Source organism: Schistocerca cancellata, chromosome 9, assembly GCF_023864275.1.
Source record: "Schistocerca cancellata isolate TAMUIC-IGC-003103 chromosome 9, iqSchCanc2.1, whole genome shotgun sequence".
In the NCBI taxonomy this organism is placed as follows: Eukaryota; Metazoa; Arthropoda; class Insecta; order Orthoptera; family Acrididae; genus Schistocerca; species Schistocerca cancellata.
Window position 1 is genome coordinate 132,185,321 of NC_064634.1, and position 14,734 is coordinate 132,200,054.

Here is a 14,734-nt window from a genome sequence, read left to right on the forward strand (position 1 = left end):
TTATTGGGAACTTGAGGCTTCGACCAACAATGTCCCATTCCACAAGTGTTTAATGGATTTTAATGTATGTGCAATCCCCTCTAAACCATTTTGAACATAAAAAAGGTGACACTTCTTCAAAACATTCCTATTTCCTTTTAACCGAAAAAAACACAAAGACCAGCAGTGTGCATTCTGTTACTCAATACATTAGAATCCTTAAATATCCCCGAGTCTAGAGGACTGGCTACAAGAGCCACCTTATTTAATTGGGTGTTAGTACCCATCAGCTGCCCACCCTTTCCACTGGGAGGAGGAGAATGAGAAAACTTCAAGGGTTCCATTTTGGTCCTGCAAGTAGCTAGGGGAATATGGGTTCACTCAGAGCCCCATGTGCCTCAGTAAGCATTGTACAGATGGAGTGTGGCAGTTTCCCCAGAGGCTGCCTGCTAATGACTGTTCCATCTCAACAGCCATGCATCTCAACAGCCATGCATCCCTTGAGTTGGAGGTGTTTATATGGACACTTATACAGAATGCCATCACACAGACTGACCAAACAGATCTTTGACTGGGTACCACTAGAAACAACAAATGGATGGCAGAGGTAAAAAAAACGACCTCTACCAACTCAACATCACAGCAGACACAATAAACAACAATAAAATTCAGAAACACCATTATAAAAAGTGGTGGAATCCCCGGCTCTGCGAGAAGGCGAAGTACGGGGCTAGTCCGGAAGGCACCAGTCATAAGTCGGACCCCACAGTGGTGGATGGAGTCTAGTATATGCAACGTCAAAGGCGACGCAGAACCACAGACAGGACTTCCATAGTCTAAACGAGACTGGACCAATGCTTGATACAATCGCAGGAGAACAGAGCGGTTGGCACCCCGGGTGGTATTGCACAGACACCTAAGAACATTGAGATGGGACCAGCACGTCCTCTTCAGCTGGCGAAGATGAGGGAGCCATGTCAAACGGGCATCGAAGACTCAAGAAGCGATGAGTGTCCATCATCTTGAGGGGCTGGCCATCAAGGAACTGTTTTGGATAGGGATGGACTGTACGGCGACGGCAGAAATGCATGACACACGACTTGGCCACCGAAAACTGAAAGCCATGGGAGAGAGCCCATGAGTGTGCCTGGCAGACTGCCCCCTGTAGACAACATTCTGTAGTGCCCATTATGGAGGAAGCGACTTAGATACAAGAATCATCGGCATACAAAGAGGGGGTACTGTCGGCCCAACAGCTGTCACCACACCATTAATGGCTATGAGAAAGAGAGGGACGCTCAACATGGAACCCTGTGGAACCCCATTTCCTTGCCGATGGGGAGTGCTGTAGGAGGAGCCAACTTGAACCTGAAAAGACCGACAAGAAAGGAAGTTACGGATAAAAAAGGGCAGAGTGCCACAAAGGCCCCATTCATGAACGGTGGTGAGGATGTGGTGGCACCAGGTGCTGTCATAGGCTTTATGCAGATCAAAGAAGACTGCAAGGAGGTGTTGCTGATGGACGAAAGCCGACCGGATAGCAGACTCCAGGTGGACCAAGTTATCCACCATAGAGCGGCCACAGCAAAAATCACTCTGAGTAGATGACAAAAGGTTGCAGGATTCGAGGATCCAAAACAGCTGCCGACTCACCATGTGTTCAAGAAGCTTGTAGAGGGTGTTAGTAAGGCTAACTGGACAGTAGCTATCCAACTGAAGAGGTGGCTTCCCTGGCTTCAACACCAGAACAACAATGCTTTCCTGCCACTGGGTAGGAAAGACTCCTCACTCCACAGACAGTTGAAGTGGGTCAGTATATGATGGTGTTCAGCCACCAATAAGTGTTAAGAGTACTTGGTTATGTATCCGATACAGTCCAGGAGCTGTGTCGGGACAAAGGGCGAGGGCACTGGCAAATTCCCACTCCCTGAGTGGAGCATTATATGGTTCCGAGCAGCGAGAAACAAAAGACAAAGGCAGTCGTTCTGAGCACTGTTTCAGGAGAAGGAACGTGGGCGGTTACTGAGCCGATGCCAAAGCTTGAGCATAGTGATGGGTGAAATTTGCTGCTACAAAGTCCAGACTGGCAAAGGCAACGCCATGCATAGAAATTCCTGCAACCCCAATGGGAGGATGGTGGTCAAAAATTCGCCTGAGTTTCACCCAGACTTGTGAAGAGGAGGTGTCTGGTTCTATGGCAGCTACATATCGTTCCCAGCAAATCCGTTTCTGAAATCTGATTAGGTAGCGGGCCCGGGTGCAGAGTCGTTTAAAGACAAGAAGAAGAGCAGTAGAAGGGTGCCGCCTGAAGTGTTGAAGAGCACGGCGGCGGTGTTTTATGGCTGCAGCAATTTCCAGAGTCCACCAAGGGACCATCTTCCGGTGGGGGGAACCTGAGGAAGAAGGGGATTGCTGAAACAGCTGCTGAAAGGATGGCGGCAGTCAAAGTCTGTGTAGATCCATCAACACTGTCGTGTAGCAATACAGGATGGATGGGAGCAGAGGAGAAGGCACCCCAACCAGTCTTAGAGATGGTCCACCTGTGTAGGATGACAGAACAAGAGACACTGAAGGAAGGTCAAAACCATCAGGTAATGGTCACTGTCACATACGTCATTGTGGACACCCCAATGAATGGAGGGAAGAAGGTCAGGACTGCAGATGGAGAGGTCAATGGTAGAGAAAGTACCGTGCACCACACTAAAGTGTGTGGGAGTGCCTGTGTTTATTAAACAGAGGTCAAATCCTGCCGGAACAGCTTCAATTGTCCTGCCCAAGGCAGTAGTCGTATGACTACCCCAAAGAGGGTTGTGGGCATTAAAGTCCCCTAGTAGCAGAAAGAGAGAAGGGAGTTGTTGAATAAGGGTGGTTGGGGCAAGAGATGTGGGTGGCCTGTCAGTTGGGAGGTAGAGATTACAGATTGTGATTGGAGTGGCCAGATGGACCCTGACAGCAATGGCTTCGAGAGTGGTATGAAAGGGAACCCATTTACTAACAATGTCCTTGCGGACCAAGGTGCAAACACCACCAGAAGCCTGCAAGGGGCCAATTCTGTTCCAACAGAAACCGTGGAACCCACAAAGGGTGGGTGAGGAAGAATTGACAAAAAGGGGCTCCTGAAGCACAATACAAGCGACAGAGCAGAAGGAAAGAAGGGGCTGAAAATCTGGAAGGTGACGCCAACATCCATTATAAGTCCACTGGAGGATTCTCAAGCTGGAGTCCAAATGGGAAGCGAACAGACCGGAGTCAATCACGCTGCCGAGTCGCCATCCATCGCCGATAAGGATGGGGTAATATCCATATACGTGGGGTCAGACTCAGTTAGTTCATTGACTGGAGGAGGGCAAGGCTGCACCTCAAGGGGTACCAGAGGGGCCTTGCCCTCGTTCTTTGGTTTCTGCTGCTTCTCTTGGGAAGGAAGAGAAAGGCAGACTTCAGCAAGGGCAGGCACAGAACTACACCGGGCAATGTTGGCACCCACTGGTGGCGGATCGCACTGCCAATGTGGAGCAGCAGATGGCCTTTCAGGGGGGTGCCGGGAAGAGAAGTCACAGGAGGAAGCTCCAGTAGTGGCGGCTGCTGAAGGAGGGAAGCACTTCTCTGGCAGGGGAGGGGGAGCAGCACCCGAAGGGGTGGGTATGGGTACTGACGGGGAGGGGGAGGCTGAAGGCATGGGGTGAATGGGGTGGGGCTGGGAAGAGGAGGGGGTAGGAGGAGGAATAGACGTAACTGAAGCAAAAGTAGAAGTCATAGATACTGGATGGAGCCAGTCACACTTTTGTCGAGCCTCAGTTTAGGTGAGCCGATCTAAGGTTTTGTACTCTTTAATCTTTTTTTTTCTTTCACAAACACCGGGCATGCAGGCAAGCATGGAGAATGCTGTTCATGACAATTTACACACACTGGCAGGGAAGCACAGCCACTCCCCTCCTGGAGGGGGCACCCACAGTCACCGCAGAGGGGATCAGTGGTGCAGTGGGAACACACGTGTCCAAACCGCAAGCATTTAAAGCATCTCATCGGTGATGGAATATAAGGTTTTACGTCACACTGATACACCATGACCTTGACCTTCTCTGGGAGGACATCCCCCTCGAAGGCCAGGATAAAGGCGCCCGTAGCGATGCTATTGTTTGGAGGACCTCGCTGCACACGGTGGATAAAACGAACCCCTCACCACTTGAAGTTAGCATGGAGCTCCTTGTCAGTTTGGAGAATAAGATCTTGGTGGAAAATAATGCTCTGTACCGAGTTCAAAGATTGGTGGGGTGTGATGGAGACTGGAACGTCACCAAGATGGTCACAAGCATGCAGGGCATCAGATTGGGCAGCAGAAGAGGTCTTTATGAGCAAAGCACCGGACCGCATTTTACTCATCAATTCGCCATACTTATCTTCAATTGTCTCCACAAAAAACAAAGGCTTAGTCATGGCAAAACTTCCACCATCCATCCTGGTACAAACCAGGTACCTAGGGAAAGATTTTAACCCAAGCTGGCGAGCTTGACCCTCCTCCCAGGCGGTGGCCAGGGAGGGAAAGGCTGAAGGATCAGAAGGAGTGTCACACAGAATGGCCAGGATGGTGAAGTTTTTGTTGCTTCATGCGCAAGGCATCTGCCCTAGTACCACCCACTCCGATCAGGGGCTTGCCCCATGGGTGCCACCCAGCCACAGCAAGGTCCATCTAGCACGGCGGCCATTGCCAGGAGTTCTGCTGCCCCAAAGTGATGAGCATTGACTCCTGGGCATACACGAGGCATTAACAGCTCAGGTACTAGTGGTGTGATCCCTGTGGTTTCAGGGGGCTCAGCCAAGTGGGTACTTAACAGTCCCAACACACAGACTCGCTACCATGCTGGTGACCTAGCTGGAGGGAGGGCCAGGGTGCAAAGGGAAAGGGGAGGGGAGGGGAGGGGGTGTAGGAACTTGCACCATGGAAACTAGGTAGGGAGTTCATCCCCAAATGGCTCACAATGAATGGAAAATTTTGGAAATGGAGGTCAAAGCCCAAGGGAACCGAAATCGCCGAAAAGGAGATGGAAACAGCAAACTAAACAATAGCACAGACCAAAACAAAGCCAGGAGCATAGCTAGGACAACAAAGAAGTCCATTAAAAGGGAAAAGAGGGGGCAGACAAAGGAGCAACGACAGGGAGGGATGGGAACAGGGATGGTAATGCAGCCTGGAAAGGAAAGGAGACTGCAATAGCGTGCCACACACGTACCCACAAAAGGACTGTGGGCCCCCTGGGGGGCTTATGTCAAGAGGACTGTGCTCTATTCTCAATTGTATTAAAGCCAGTTCTTTCCAAGTGTGTGGCTGCAACAATGTTTACCATGGCAAAACTGTAGGCATCAAGCCTTAATTTGTTATTTCGTACCTCTAGTCAGACATTGTCACACAACTCTCCCTTTTAGAAAAGAGGCAATAACATTCATGGGGATAGCACAGGGCAATACATGCATGTGTCCCTTGCAAGTGCTTGATCATTTTCCATAACATGGTACCCAGCAGAATGGTATTTCCTTCTCTCAACATTTTAATGTGCAAGATGTGTGTTCTATGCTTTTGACTATTTTTGCTTCTGGGTACATTTAATGAACTGTCTGTAAGGTACTTATAGAATTAGGGAGACTGAAAAAGTTATTCTGTTGATTGTGACTTATCTGCTACAGAGACTTTAGGATGAAATTTTAAATCAAATAATTATGAACATACAGATTCCATAAACTTACCCACATGGGATCTGGATACTCTACAAGTTCTCTTAGCTGTCTGCCAATGGTTTCCTTATCTTTTTCCCAGTTTCTATCAAGAAACACACATTCACCAAATTTGAATGCCCACCCCATAGTTGGAACATACTGGATTGATTTCTTGGCAAAAGTTTTACAATTCTGAAAACAAAATAAAACTCATGAAACGTCAGCTAGGAAACTATGACCTAATATGCCATGAACAAAGCTTTACTACAATTTCTCACCGCCAGCATATGTATTCGATCACAGAAAAGCAGGCCCATAAGCCAATCAATTTCATATCGGTGGTTCATGCATAAATAGCCATGCTCTTTTCCATAATACTTCTCAAAGTCATCTTTATTTATGTAAATTATCAGATCAGTACTGCCCCACCACTCCGCAACAAACAATAACTCTGCAACACAAAATTATTACAGGAATAACCATGTAAAATTCTAACAATAAACAACAAATTTTGTTCATTTTGAAACATCTTAAGTATGTGAAACAATGTAGGCCAAAGAAAATTTTTTTTTTACTTTGATATCGATCTTTATAGATTTTTATGAGCTGAATCCAAATTTAGCCTTTTTTTTGTATCATCCATAGTTTTCAAGCAATATGCTTTTTATTATATAGTACAAAAATCCTATGCTATACGGTACACAGGGAAATTAATGAAACACTGTTACAACATAAGCATGGTTTGTATTTACAGTAAGCTACTTAAAACAATGTGTGTTAATAGAGGTTTCACTTATCAGCTGGAATTGGTTTGTATTTTCTTTCTCTTTTTTTCTTTGAAGCTTCTTGTGTAGTTTTTTCTTTGATGAGTCACTTGCTGAACTTCACAGTGAAGTGACCAACAGCAGTCCCCCCCCCCATCATGTTGATGTTCCAGCAGCCTTGGTAGTGTTTTTCCATCACTTTAATGTCCTGGTGAAACCGCTCTCCTTGCTCCTCACTAACATCTCCCATACTGTCCAGGAAGTAATCAAGGTGACTGTTCAAAAAGTGAACTTTCGGGCTCATTAAACATCCTAAAGTTCTAAACTACTTTAACATTGTAGCTATAATAGCAACATATTTTGGGTCATTTCCATGTTAAGAACTTTTTAATGACTTGCTTGAACGATACCCATGCTTCTTGCTCATTTAAGGTCTTTTTGGATTCAAAGTTAACACCAAACATCAATTTTCTAATGTCAGGTCTGATAAAGACTCCTTCTTTTAGCTTAGCTTCTGAAAGGTGTGGAAACTTTTGGCAGAGATACTTAAAACATGGTCCATCTTTAGGCAAAGCCTTTACAAACTGTTTCATTAGGCCTAACTTTATAAGTAGAGGTGGTGGGAGCACATTTTTTGGATCTACAAGGTTTTTGCGTAGAATGTTTTTCTCACCAGGTTTTAAAGACTCCCTCACAGGCCTGTTCTTTGTGTACCAGTGTTGATCCCTAGCCCTACTCTCCAATTCACACAAGAAACATGGAAATTTGGTAAAGCCACCTTGCGGACAAAGAAGCAAGCATGTGACTTAATTAGATTGCCACATATCATCCAACCATGAGCAGAATAGCCTATTTTATTTAGCACTATTTCTAGGTTTTCATAGCTTTCTTTCATATGTACAGAATGTCCAATAGGTATAGAAGCATACATGTTACCATTGTGCAATAAAACAGCCTTTAAACTAATTTTGGATGAATCAATAAACAGCCTCCAGTCTTCCTTTTTGTATTCAATACCAAACTCATTCATCAGACCGGAAATGACTGCGCAGTACACAAAATCACCTTCTTGTTGAAAAAACTTGGAAAATTGCTGCTCTTTCTTTCTATACATAAATATGCTGGTCTACTGCCAATAGTTCTTTTCTTTTAATCTAGTGCCAAGCAATTCAGCTTTTTCTTTCGTTAAGCCCAGATCCCTAACCAAAGCGTTAAGCCAAGTCTGAGTAAACAATTTGGGCTCTAGACTTCCTGTATTACAATGGAATTTATCATCACCTGATTCATCTAAATCAGATCGTACATCAGAAAATACTTCCGTTGGAATAAAATTTAAATCATCTAGTGGTTCAGGAACCGGCAAATCTACACTATGCTCTACTGATCAGATGGCAGATGGAAGGTTAGGGTAGCTTATTACCTTCTTGTTGTTCGAATTATGACCAGTAATATCAACACTGCAAAAGTAGCAATCATCAGAATGATTTCTTGGCTCCCTCCATATCATAGTAACAGCAAATCTAAAGGTTTTTTCCTCCTTTTTGGACCATTTTCTCAAATTTTCAACACACACATAACATACCTTATGCGACGCCCAAGATTTATCTTGATCACCAAGTTTAGATCCAAAGTATGATAGATAAACCTTGTTCACAAAGTCTGTAATGTTTCTTTGGTGTTTTTTAATCACAAATATAACAAGAACTGTCAGCAGAGTTTTTACAACCACGATTAGACATTGTGCTGAGCACATGTACAGGAAACGAGACAGTGAGGATAGGTTGACAGTAAACAAAACACCATCTGTTAACACAAAAATAGAATCGAACTTTTTCTGCCAGCAAATGTTTTTTCAGCGGTGCTACCAACATCATCTACATTCATTACACCTCCTTTTTAAATTATTTTAGCTATATAAAAGCTGTTAAATTATTTAAAAACCACTTAATTTAATAAATTTAACTGAAAATGTGAAGAAATGGTTGGTGATACATTTTTTTAAGTATCATATTTAGATTTCCTGCCCTAATAACATAATAAGGTATTTTCAGCAAAAAAGGTTTTCCACTGTTGGCCTGTGTAATTAAGGTATGTGCCAATACAGGCAGCTCCAGCATTTTATTTTCAGTAATGGCCAAACATGTTGCTATCAAACAAGTAATACCTCTTTATTGATCACAATAAAATGTATCTCAGATGTGGTTCCTACTCGGTGATAGAAACAAAGAATATTTAATGACACTTTCGTTAAGTGAAATCTATATAAAAGCTTTATATATATAGTTTGGAAACCCATGAAAAATTAATTATAGCTCTACAGCAGCAGATGTTTGTTGAGGTAGATCAGAGTTCAATTTAGTATTAAAACAGTTACTTCTTAGTTATTTTATAGGATGAAGCAACTAACTTTTTCACTTCAAATAAATTTTAAGACAATGATATTTGTAAGTGTTTTCACCAAGAGAAACAGCCTCCAGGAAATCAAAATAATTGCCTGCTGTTGCTTTAGCCACACTTATCACCAAATTAAAGATTTTTTCCAAATCATAAAATACTGTTTTTGGCTCCAGAAGATGAGTTCTTCATGAGGCAAATATTTCACTGAACCGAAGAAACAAAAATGGTCAAAAATTGGTTGGTTAACTGGGAGGTCAGAGGACTTAACAGTCAGGTCATCAGTCCTTCAATCCAGTGTTAGTTCATCCACAAATAGTGATATCCATGGAGTTCGTGTTCTGATGGAAGTACATAGGAGTGTCAATACTGAGGCACTGAATCAGTACTAAGGACAGTGCTTAGAAAGAATTTACAGAGTGTAAGAATCAGACCAGTACATGCATCAGAGCAGACAAGGGATCTCTCATGGTTCATCCAAATGTCAAGAGAAACCTCACCCCACATCCAACCCCCACCATCCAGATGAAAGGTAAAGACAGTTTCAGAGCAAAGAATGTCTTCAAGTCAGCAGATTTGGAACAGTAAAAGTGAGAAAGCTAAACACGAAGTGGATATCAACTGGACTGTCAATAATAAAAACAACAGAAGACAAATAGGTAAAGCACACATGGGACTTTGTATGTGGCAGGTGTCACCCTGCCCATGGCTGTCCCACCCTTGCTCCAGTGCAGTCAAGACGTTAGGAGCACTCACCACTCAACAGAGTCCTACATCTAAAATAGAAAATACAATGCAAAACAAAAGGAGGCAAACCACGTCTAACAGCTATGAAATCAGAGTAAGAGAGGGATGAAACAGCAAGGTGATCAAGAAAGTAATGTCGGCAGTTCCCAGAACCAATACGCAGCAGGGGACGCCCCAACCCAACCACGCCGCCTGACTCAAAGGTAGCTTAAAATCTTATACCTGAAAATAAAAGTCACCTTCACAGAGAAAACAGAGACCCAGTTACACCATCTGTAAATAATCTGCCAGTATTTGAAGCACAGAATGGAGGGCAAGAAGGGGGCATTTCACCACATTAAGAGTTAATGACTAAGCCTCTAAATCTACAAAATGGGGGTGGCTCATTAAGTAAAATAAAATTATGGGTTAGCCTGGTATGATCAATGCAGAGTCAACATAGGGCAGTGGATTCCTTCTGGGAGGGACAGAAGGAAGAGTGCCTCGCAGCAGCAGTAACCCTCTTGATAGTGCGGAGTTTATTAGAGAGGGCAGCAGCCAATTAGATGTTGCTCTCTCTCCAAGTGAGCAGAGGTCTTAGTTCCACCTGCACATCTACACCTGGAACTGACAAAACAAATGGGAAGCAAGTAATTTCTTCTCTAGCCAAATGGTCAGCCAGTTCATTCCCCAAGATACCTACAGACTTGGGACCCAGGGAAGGACAACCAAGCAGTCAGTATGGCTAAAGGCAGTGACCACAGGATGACAAGAGTAACAGTGTTCAGTGATCTGAAGATTGCGCACTAAGTCATTACATATTAAAAAGTGGTCAACAGAGGCCTGTTAATGGCTACCAGCTCTGCTGTAAAAACACTGCATGTTCCTGGCAATGAATGGCAGGGGATGTGAAAGCATTTCCCATCTTACCTAGAGTTTTTGATCCATCTGTATAAGATATGGTAGTGCCCTGAAACTCCTGAAGAGCTCAACGAAACAGATGCTGAAAGATCATGGGGGTAGACTTTAGGACCCTGAAATTACATAGGTCCTAACTTGTGGTCTGGGCACCAACAAAGAGGGGGACAGTGGGGGTCAAGAGGAAACACAAGAAGCATATTCCAGGAAGGTGAGGCAGATATACTGGCAGAGGAATGCGAGGCATTACAACTGGCAATCTCAACCAAGTGTAGGTATCAGTAGGTCGATGCCTCTTGTATGCAAAAAGAATGTGATTCGTTGAATAATCAGGAAACTGTCGAATGGCAACTGCATAGGAGACTGTGAGTTAGTACCATTTGAACTGAGTCAGTAAGATCCCGACTTTGGCAAGGAGACTACCTGAAGGACTAGTCTGGAAGTCACCAGTCACTACTCAAACTCCATGATGGACTAGGTCTAACAGTTAAAGCCAAAGGTGCTGCCAAGCCGTAAAGCTGGCAACTCTAGTCCTGTCAGGATGAGACCAGGGCCCTGTAATTATGGAGAAGAGCAACATGATCTGCACCCCAAGAGATGGGGCAAGGAAGCTTCCACATACAGTCTTTAGTTGACAAAAATGGGAAAACAAATCAGCTAATTATCAAAAAGAAGGCCCATAAACAGGGATTGTGCAACAACTTCCAAGTGCCGGGTACCCAAGTCAAGCTCCAGGCCAGGATGGGCTGTGTTATGACAAATACATGACCACTTTTTTGCAGAAGAGAACTGAAAACTGAGAAAGGGTCCATGCACAGCCCCATCAGATGATACCTTAAAGCTAGCGTCCAACCAAGGCTATTGAGTGGAAGCTGAATCCAAATGGAAAAGTTGTCAATATACAGTGGTCTGACAGAGTTCACTAGCCCACTGATGGTGATGAGGACAAGAACGACAAACAGGACAGGTCAATGCCATTCTCCTTGTCCCGTGGAGAGTTGAGTGAAGCATCCCACAGAACACTAAACAACCAGCTGATAAAAACTAATTAATAAAAATCAATTGGGAGTCTCATAAGCCACAGTTATGGAGGTTAAGTAAAAGGTTACGGTGCCAAGCAGTGTCTTATGAGTTTTATAGGTCAAAAAGCTTGCAACGAGGTGTCTGTGTTTAAAAAGAGCCTCTCAGATTTCTTTTTCAAACTGGATCAGATGGTTGGTTGTGGATCGTCCCTCACGGAAACCACATTATAGTGGGACAAAAGGCTAAAGACTTGAGAACACTGCATAATCTGTGTGCAACCATCCTTTCAAGCTATTTGCGGAGCACGTTGGTGAGACTAATAGGTCGAGAGACATTGGGCTTTTGGCTGGCTTACGAACAGGGATGACAATAGTAGGAAGCAAATGTGAAAGACAGACACCTTCGAGCCAAACATGATGAAAAACCCTGAGTAGATGCAGCTTTGAATAACATTCAAGTGTTTGTACATCCCATTATGAATTGAATCAGGGCCAGGAGTCATATTGTGAGATGAGATGTACCTCAAGCAGTTCCCTGTCAATCAAAGGCTCATTATATGATTCAGATTGGCGAAGGTTGAAACATATCAGGATGTTTTCAACTTCTCTTTTTCATAGCAGGAAGGTAGCTAGATAAGAGAGGACAATGATTGTGTTGCAAAGTGGATTGCAAGGCATTCAGCAAGAACTGATGCATCAGTATAAAAATCACCCTAAAGGACAAGACCTAGAACAGTTGATGCTCAGAGGTGTCCAGGAGACTATGGAGCTTGGCCCACACCTGGAATGAAGAGGCTTATGTTCTCAGGGAGGAGACAATGTGCCCACCATTCCTTCTTACTGCACTCAATTAGATAGCAAGCCTTCACACAAAGTCACTGAATAGTGATAAGGTTGCCAATGCAATTGATGGGGCAAAGAGAACAGCGGAGGTATACAACTGCCAGTTGCCACTTGAAAGCACTCAGTGCAGCAAGATCACTGGAAAGTGGTCGCTGTCACAAAGATCATCATGCAGTGAAGCCACGAGACTGAAGGAACAGATCATTAGATTGATAGTTGAAAAGATACCATGGATGATACTAAAGTGGTATGAGTACCATCTTGAGAAGACACAGATCATGGTTGGTAAGAAGCTGGTCAAGCAGAAGGCCTCTACAACATGCCAAAGGTAGTGGTAGGGATGGGGGGAGTTGTTGAATTAAAGTGGTCAACTAGAGGTAAGTAAGGGCCTATCTGGAAGTATGTAAACATTGCAAATTGTGGTCCTTGAACATGTTTGCACTGACACCTCTATTGCTTCCAAAGTGTTATGAAGTGGAATCCACTGGCTGAGCACATCTCTGTCATTGAAGAGACCCTGCAGATGCCCTCTCAGAGCCAGTGCAATTCTGACAGAAGGCATGATAACTGCAGAAGATTGGAAAATGGTCAGCAGGGAAGTGTGTTTCTTTTAGAACAACACACATTGCAGAAGAAGAGGAAATACAGTATTGTAGTTCTGGCAGGTGACGTTAGTATGCATTACAGTTCCACTGAATGATAACATTACAGGTGTCCGTGTTAGGCGTGAAGGGACCAGGAGAACTAGTCACACTCCTTGATCACCGCCTGTCACCAATGACAATGGAATCACATCAATGAGCATTGGTTCAGAAACCATAGACATGGGGGGACCAGTCTTTCACATAACTGGGCATCATATCAACAGGATGTAAGTGTTCATGTTTTTTTACATTGCTTAGTATATGACAGGCAGTCAACAGATTTGTTTTCCTGTATTTGCAGTTCTTTTTTGAAGAGCAGGCAAACTGGTGCATGTGGAGTATGGTGTTCTGAGCAATCGACACACAAAGGTGGTTGTCCACAAGGACTACCTTCATGGAGTGATCGTCTGCGGTTACCGCATTTTGAATCTGCTGCGGAGCGGGATGACACGAGCAAAGCACAAGCTTTGATGCACCTAATGGGTTGTGGGACATAAGGCTTCATGTCACACCTGTACATCATTCCAGGAGGACACTACCTTCAAAAGCTAAGATAAAGGAGCTAGTACCTATCCTATTATCTTTGGGACCTTTCTGAAAGCGTCATAGAAAATGGGTTTTTAAATACCTGCAGTAAAGTTTCAATTCCTGTCTGAAGACAGCCAGATCAGAACAGACAATGTTCTGGTGAAACTTAATACATTTCATGTGCAAAACATCCGCCATGATGCTACCTACTCCTATCAAGGGCTTTCCCCATGGGTGCTACCCAGCTACAGCTAAGACCATCTGGCATGATAGCTATTGCTGGGAGTCTTGATGCATATACTCTTTGGCATGCACGGGGAGCTAGCAGTTCAGCCATCTGCTCAGGGGCTGATAACTGTAGATGCAAAGCTGCAATCCAGTAGCAATAATTATTCGAAGCAGGCCATATTACTACGAGAAAGTTTCGTGAACTACTCTCTTGAAGATGGATCTCTACTGTGACAACATTCGACAGTACTAACATTTGTGAATGGGAAGCACTGCTGTGACATTTTAAACAAATAAATATTGAATAAAGAATTCAGTTTTCAATATTTGTGTAGCATTATCTCCTGTCAACAATTTTACTTATACAAAATCAGTCAACTTGAGCTATAGGATTTTGATCTTATAGGCATGAGCTGTTCCACAGCAAGATGTTTTGCTTGCGGGTACTTTATTAATTCATTTGTATAAGTACTCCCAATTTAATTAATTTTGCCCTTCAAGCTCAAATGTTATTAATCCATCACGTTCAGATTGCATATGACAGTCTACAGTGGAGCAACATGTCACTGCTTCCTTTTGTAATCAACATCATTGAAACTCCACCAACACCTATGCAATGCATAGATATTCGAAAGGTGAACAATATCCTCCATTCCCAACTTCATATTTCAGTTTGCTTACACTCTACCAACACACCTAAAATCCAGACTCAAGTAACTACTGTCGCCAAAGTTTTAACACGCTGATAGTTCACCAAAGAGTTGCGCAAGTGCGCGCCATACATGCGCAGTGGCCAGTGGCATAGTTGCATGCAACCTAGTGTCATCATGTAAGCTAGGATTAAATCAATTACACTGTCAAATCATTACTAATTAGTATGCCTTTTCTAAGCACACAATAATTTTTAAAAATAAAATGATTTAACACAATACTAATTTCATGGAAACAGTGATCACACTACATCCAGATGAACAGATTT

At 43.7% G+C, this 14,734-nt stretch overlaps 1 protein-coding gene across 2 annotated transcripts in view; it reads right to left on the bottom strand.

Annotated features, from left to right (window-relative positions):
* Window positions 1-14,734, bottom strand: part of LOC126101149 (1-acyl-sn-glycerol-3-phosphate acyltransferase gamma-like) — a 71,040-nt gene that overhangs the window by 37,589 nt on the left and 18,717 nt on the right. For both annotated transcript variants that reach the window (XM_049911841.1, XM_049911842.1), the window contains exons 3-4: window positions 5,967-6,139; window positions 5,719-5,880 (exon numbers count right to left, since the gene is read on the bottom strand). In XM_049911841.1, coding sequence (XP_049767798.1) covers window positions 5,719-5,880; window positions 5,967-6,139 — 335 coding nt within the window. The remainder of the gene's footprint in view (window positions 1-5,718; window positions 5,881-5,966; window positions 6,140-14,734) is intronic.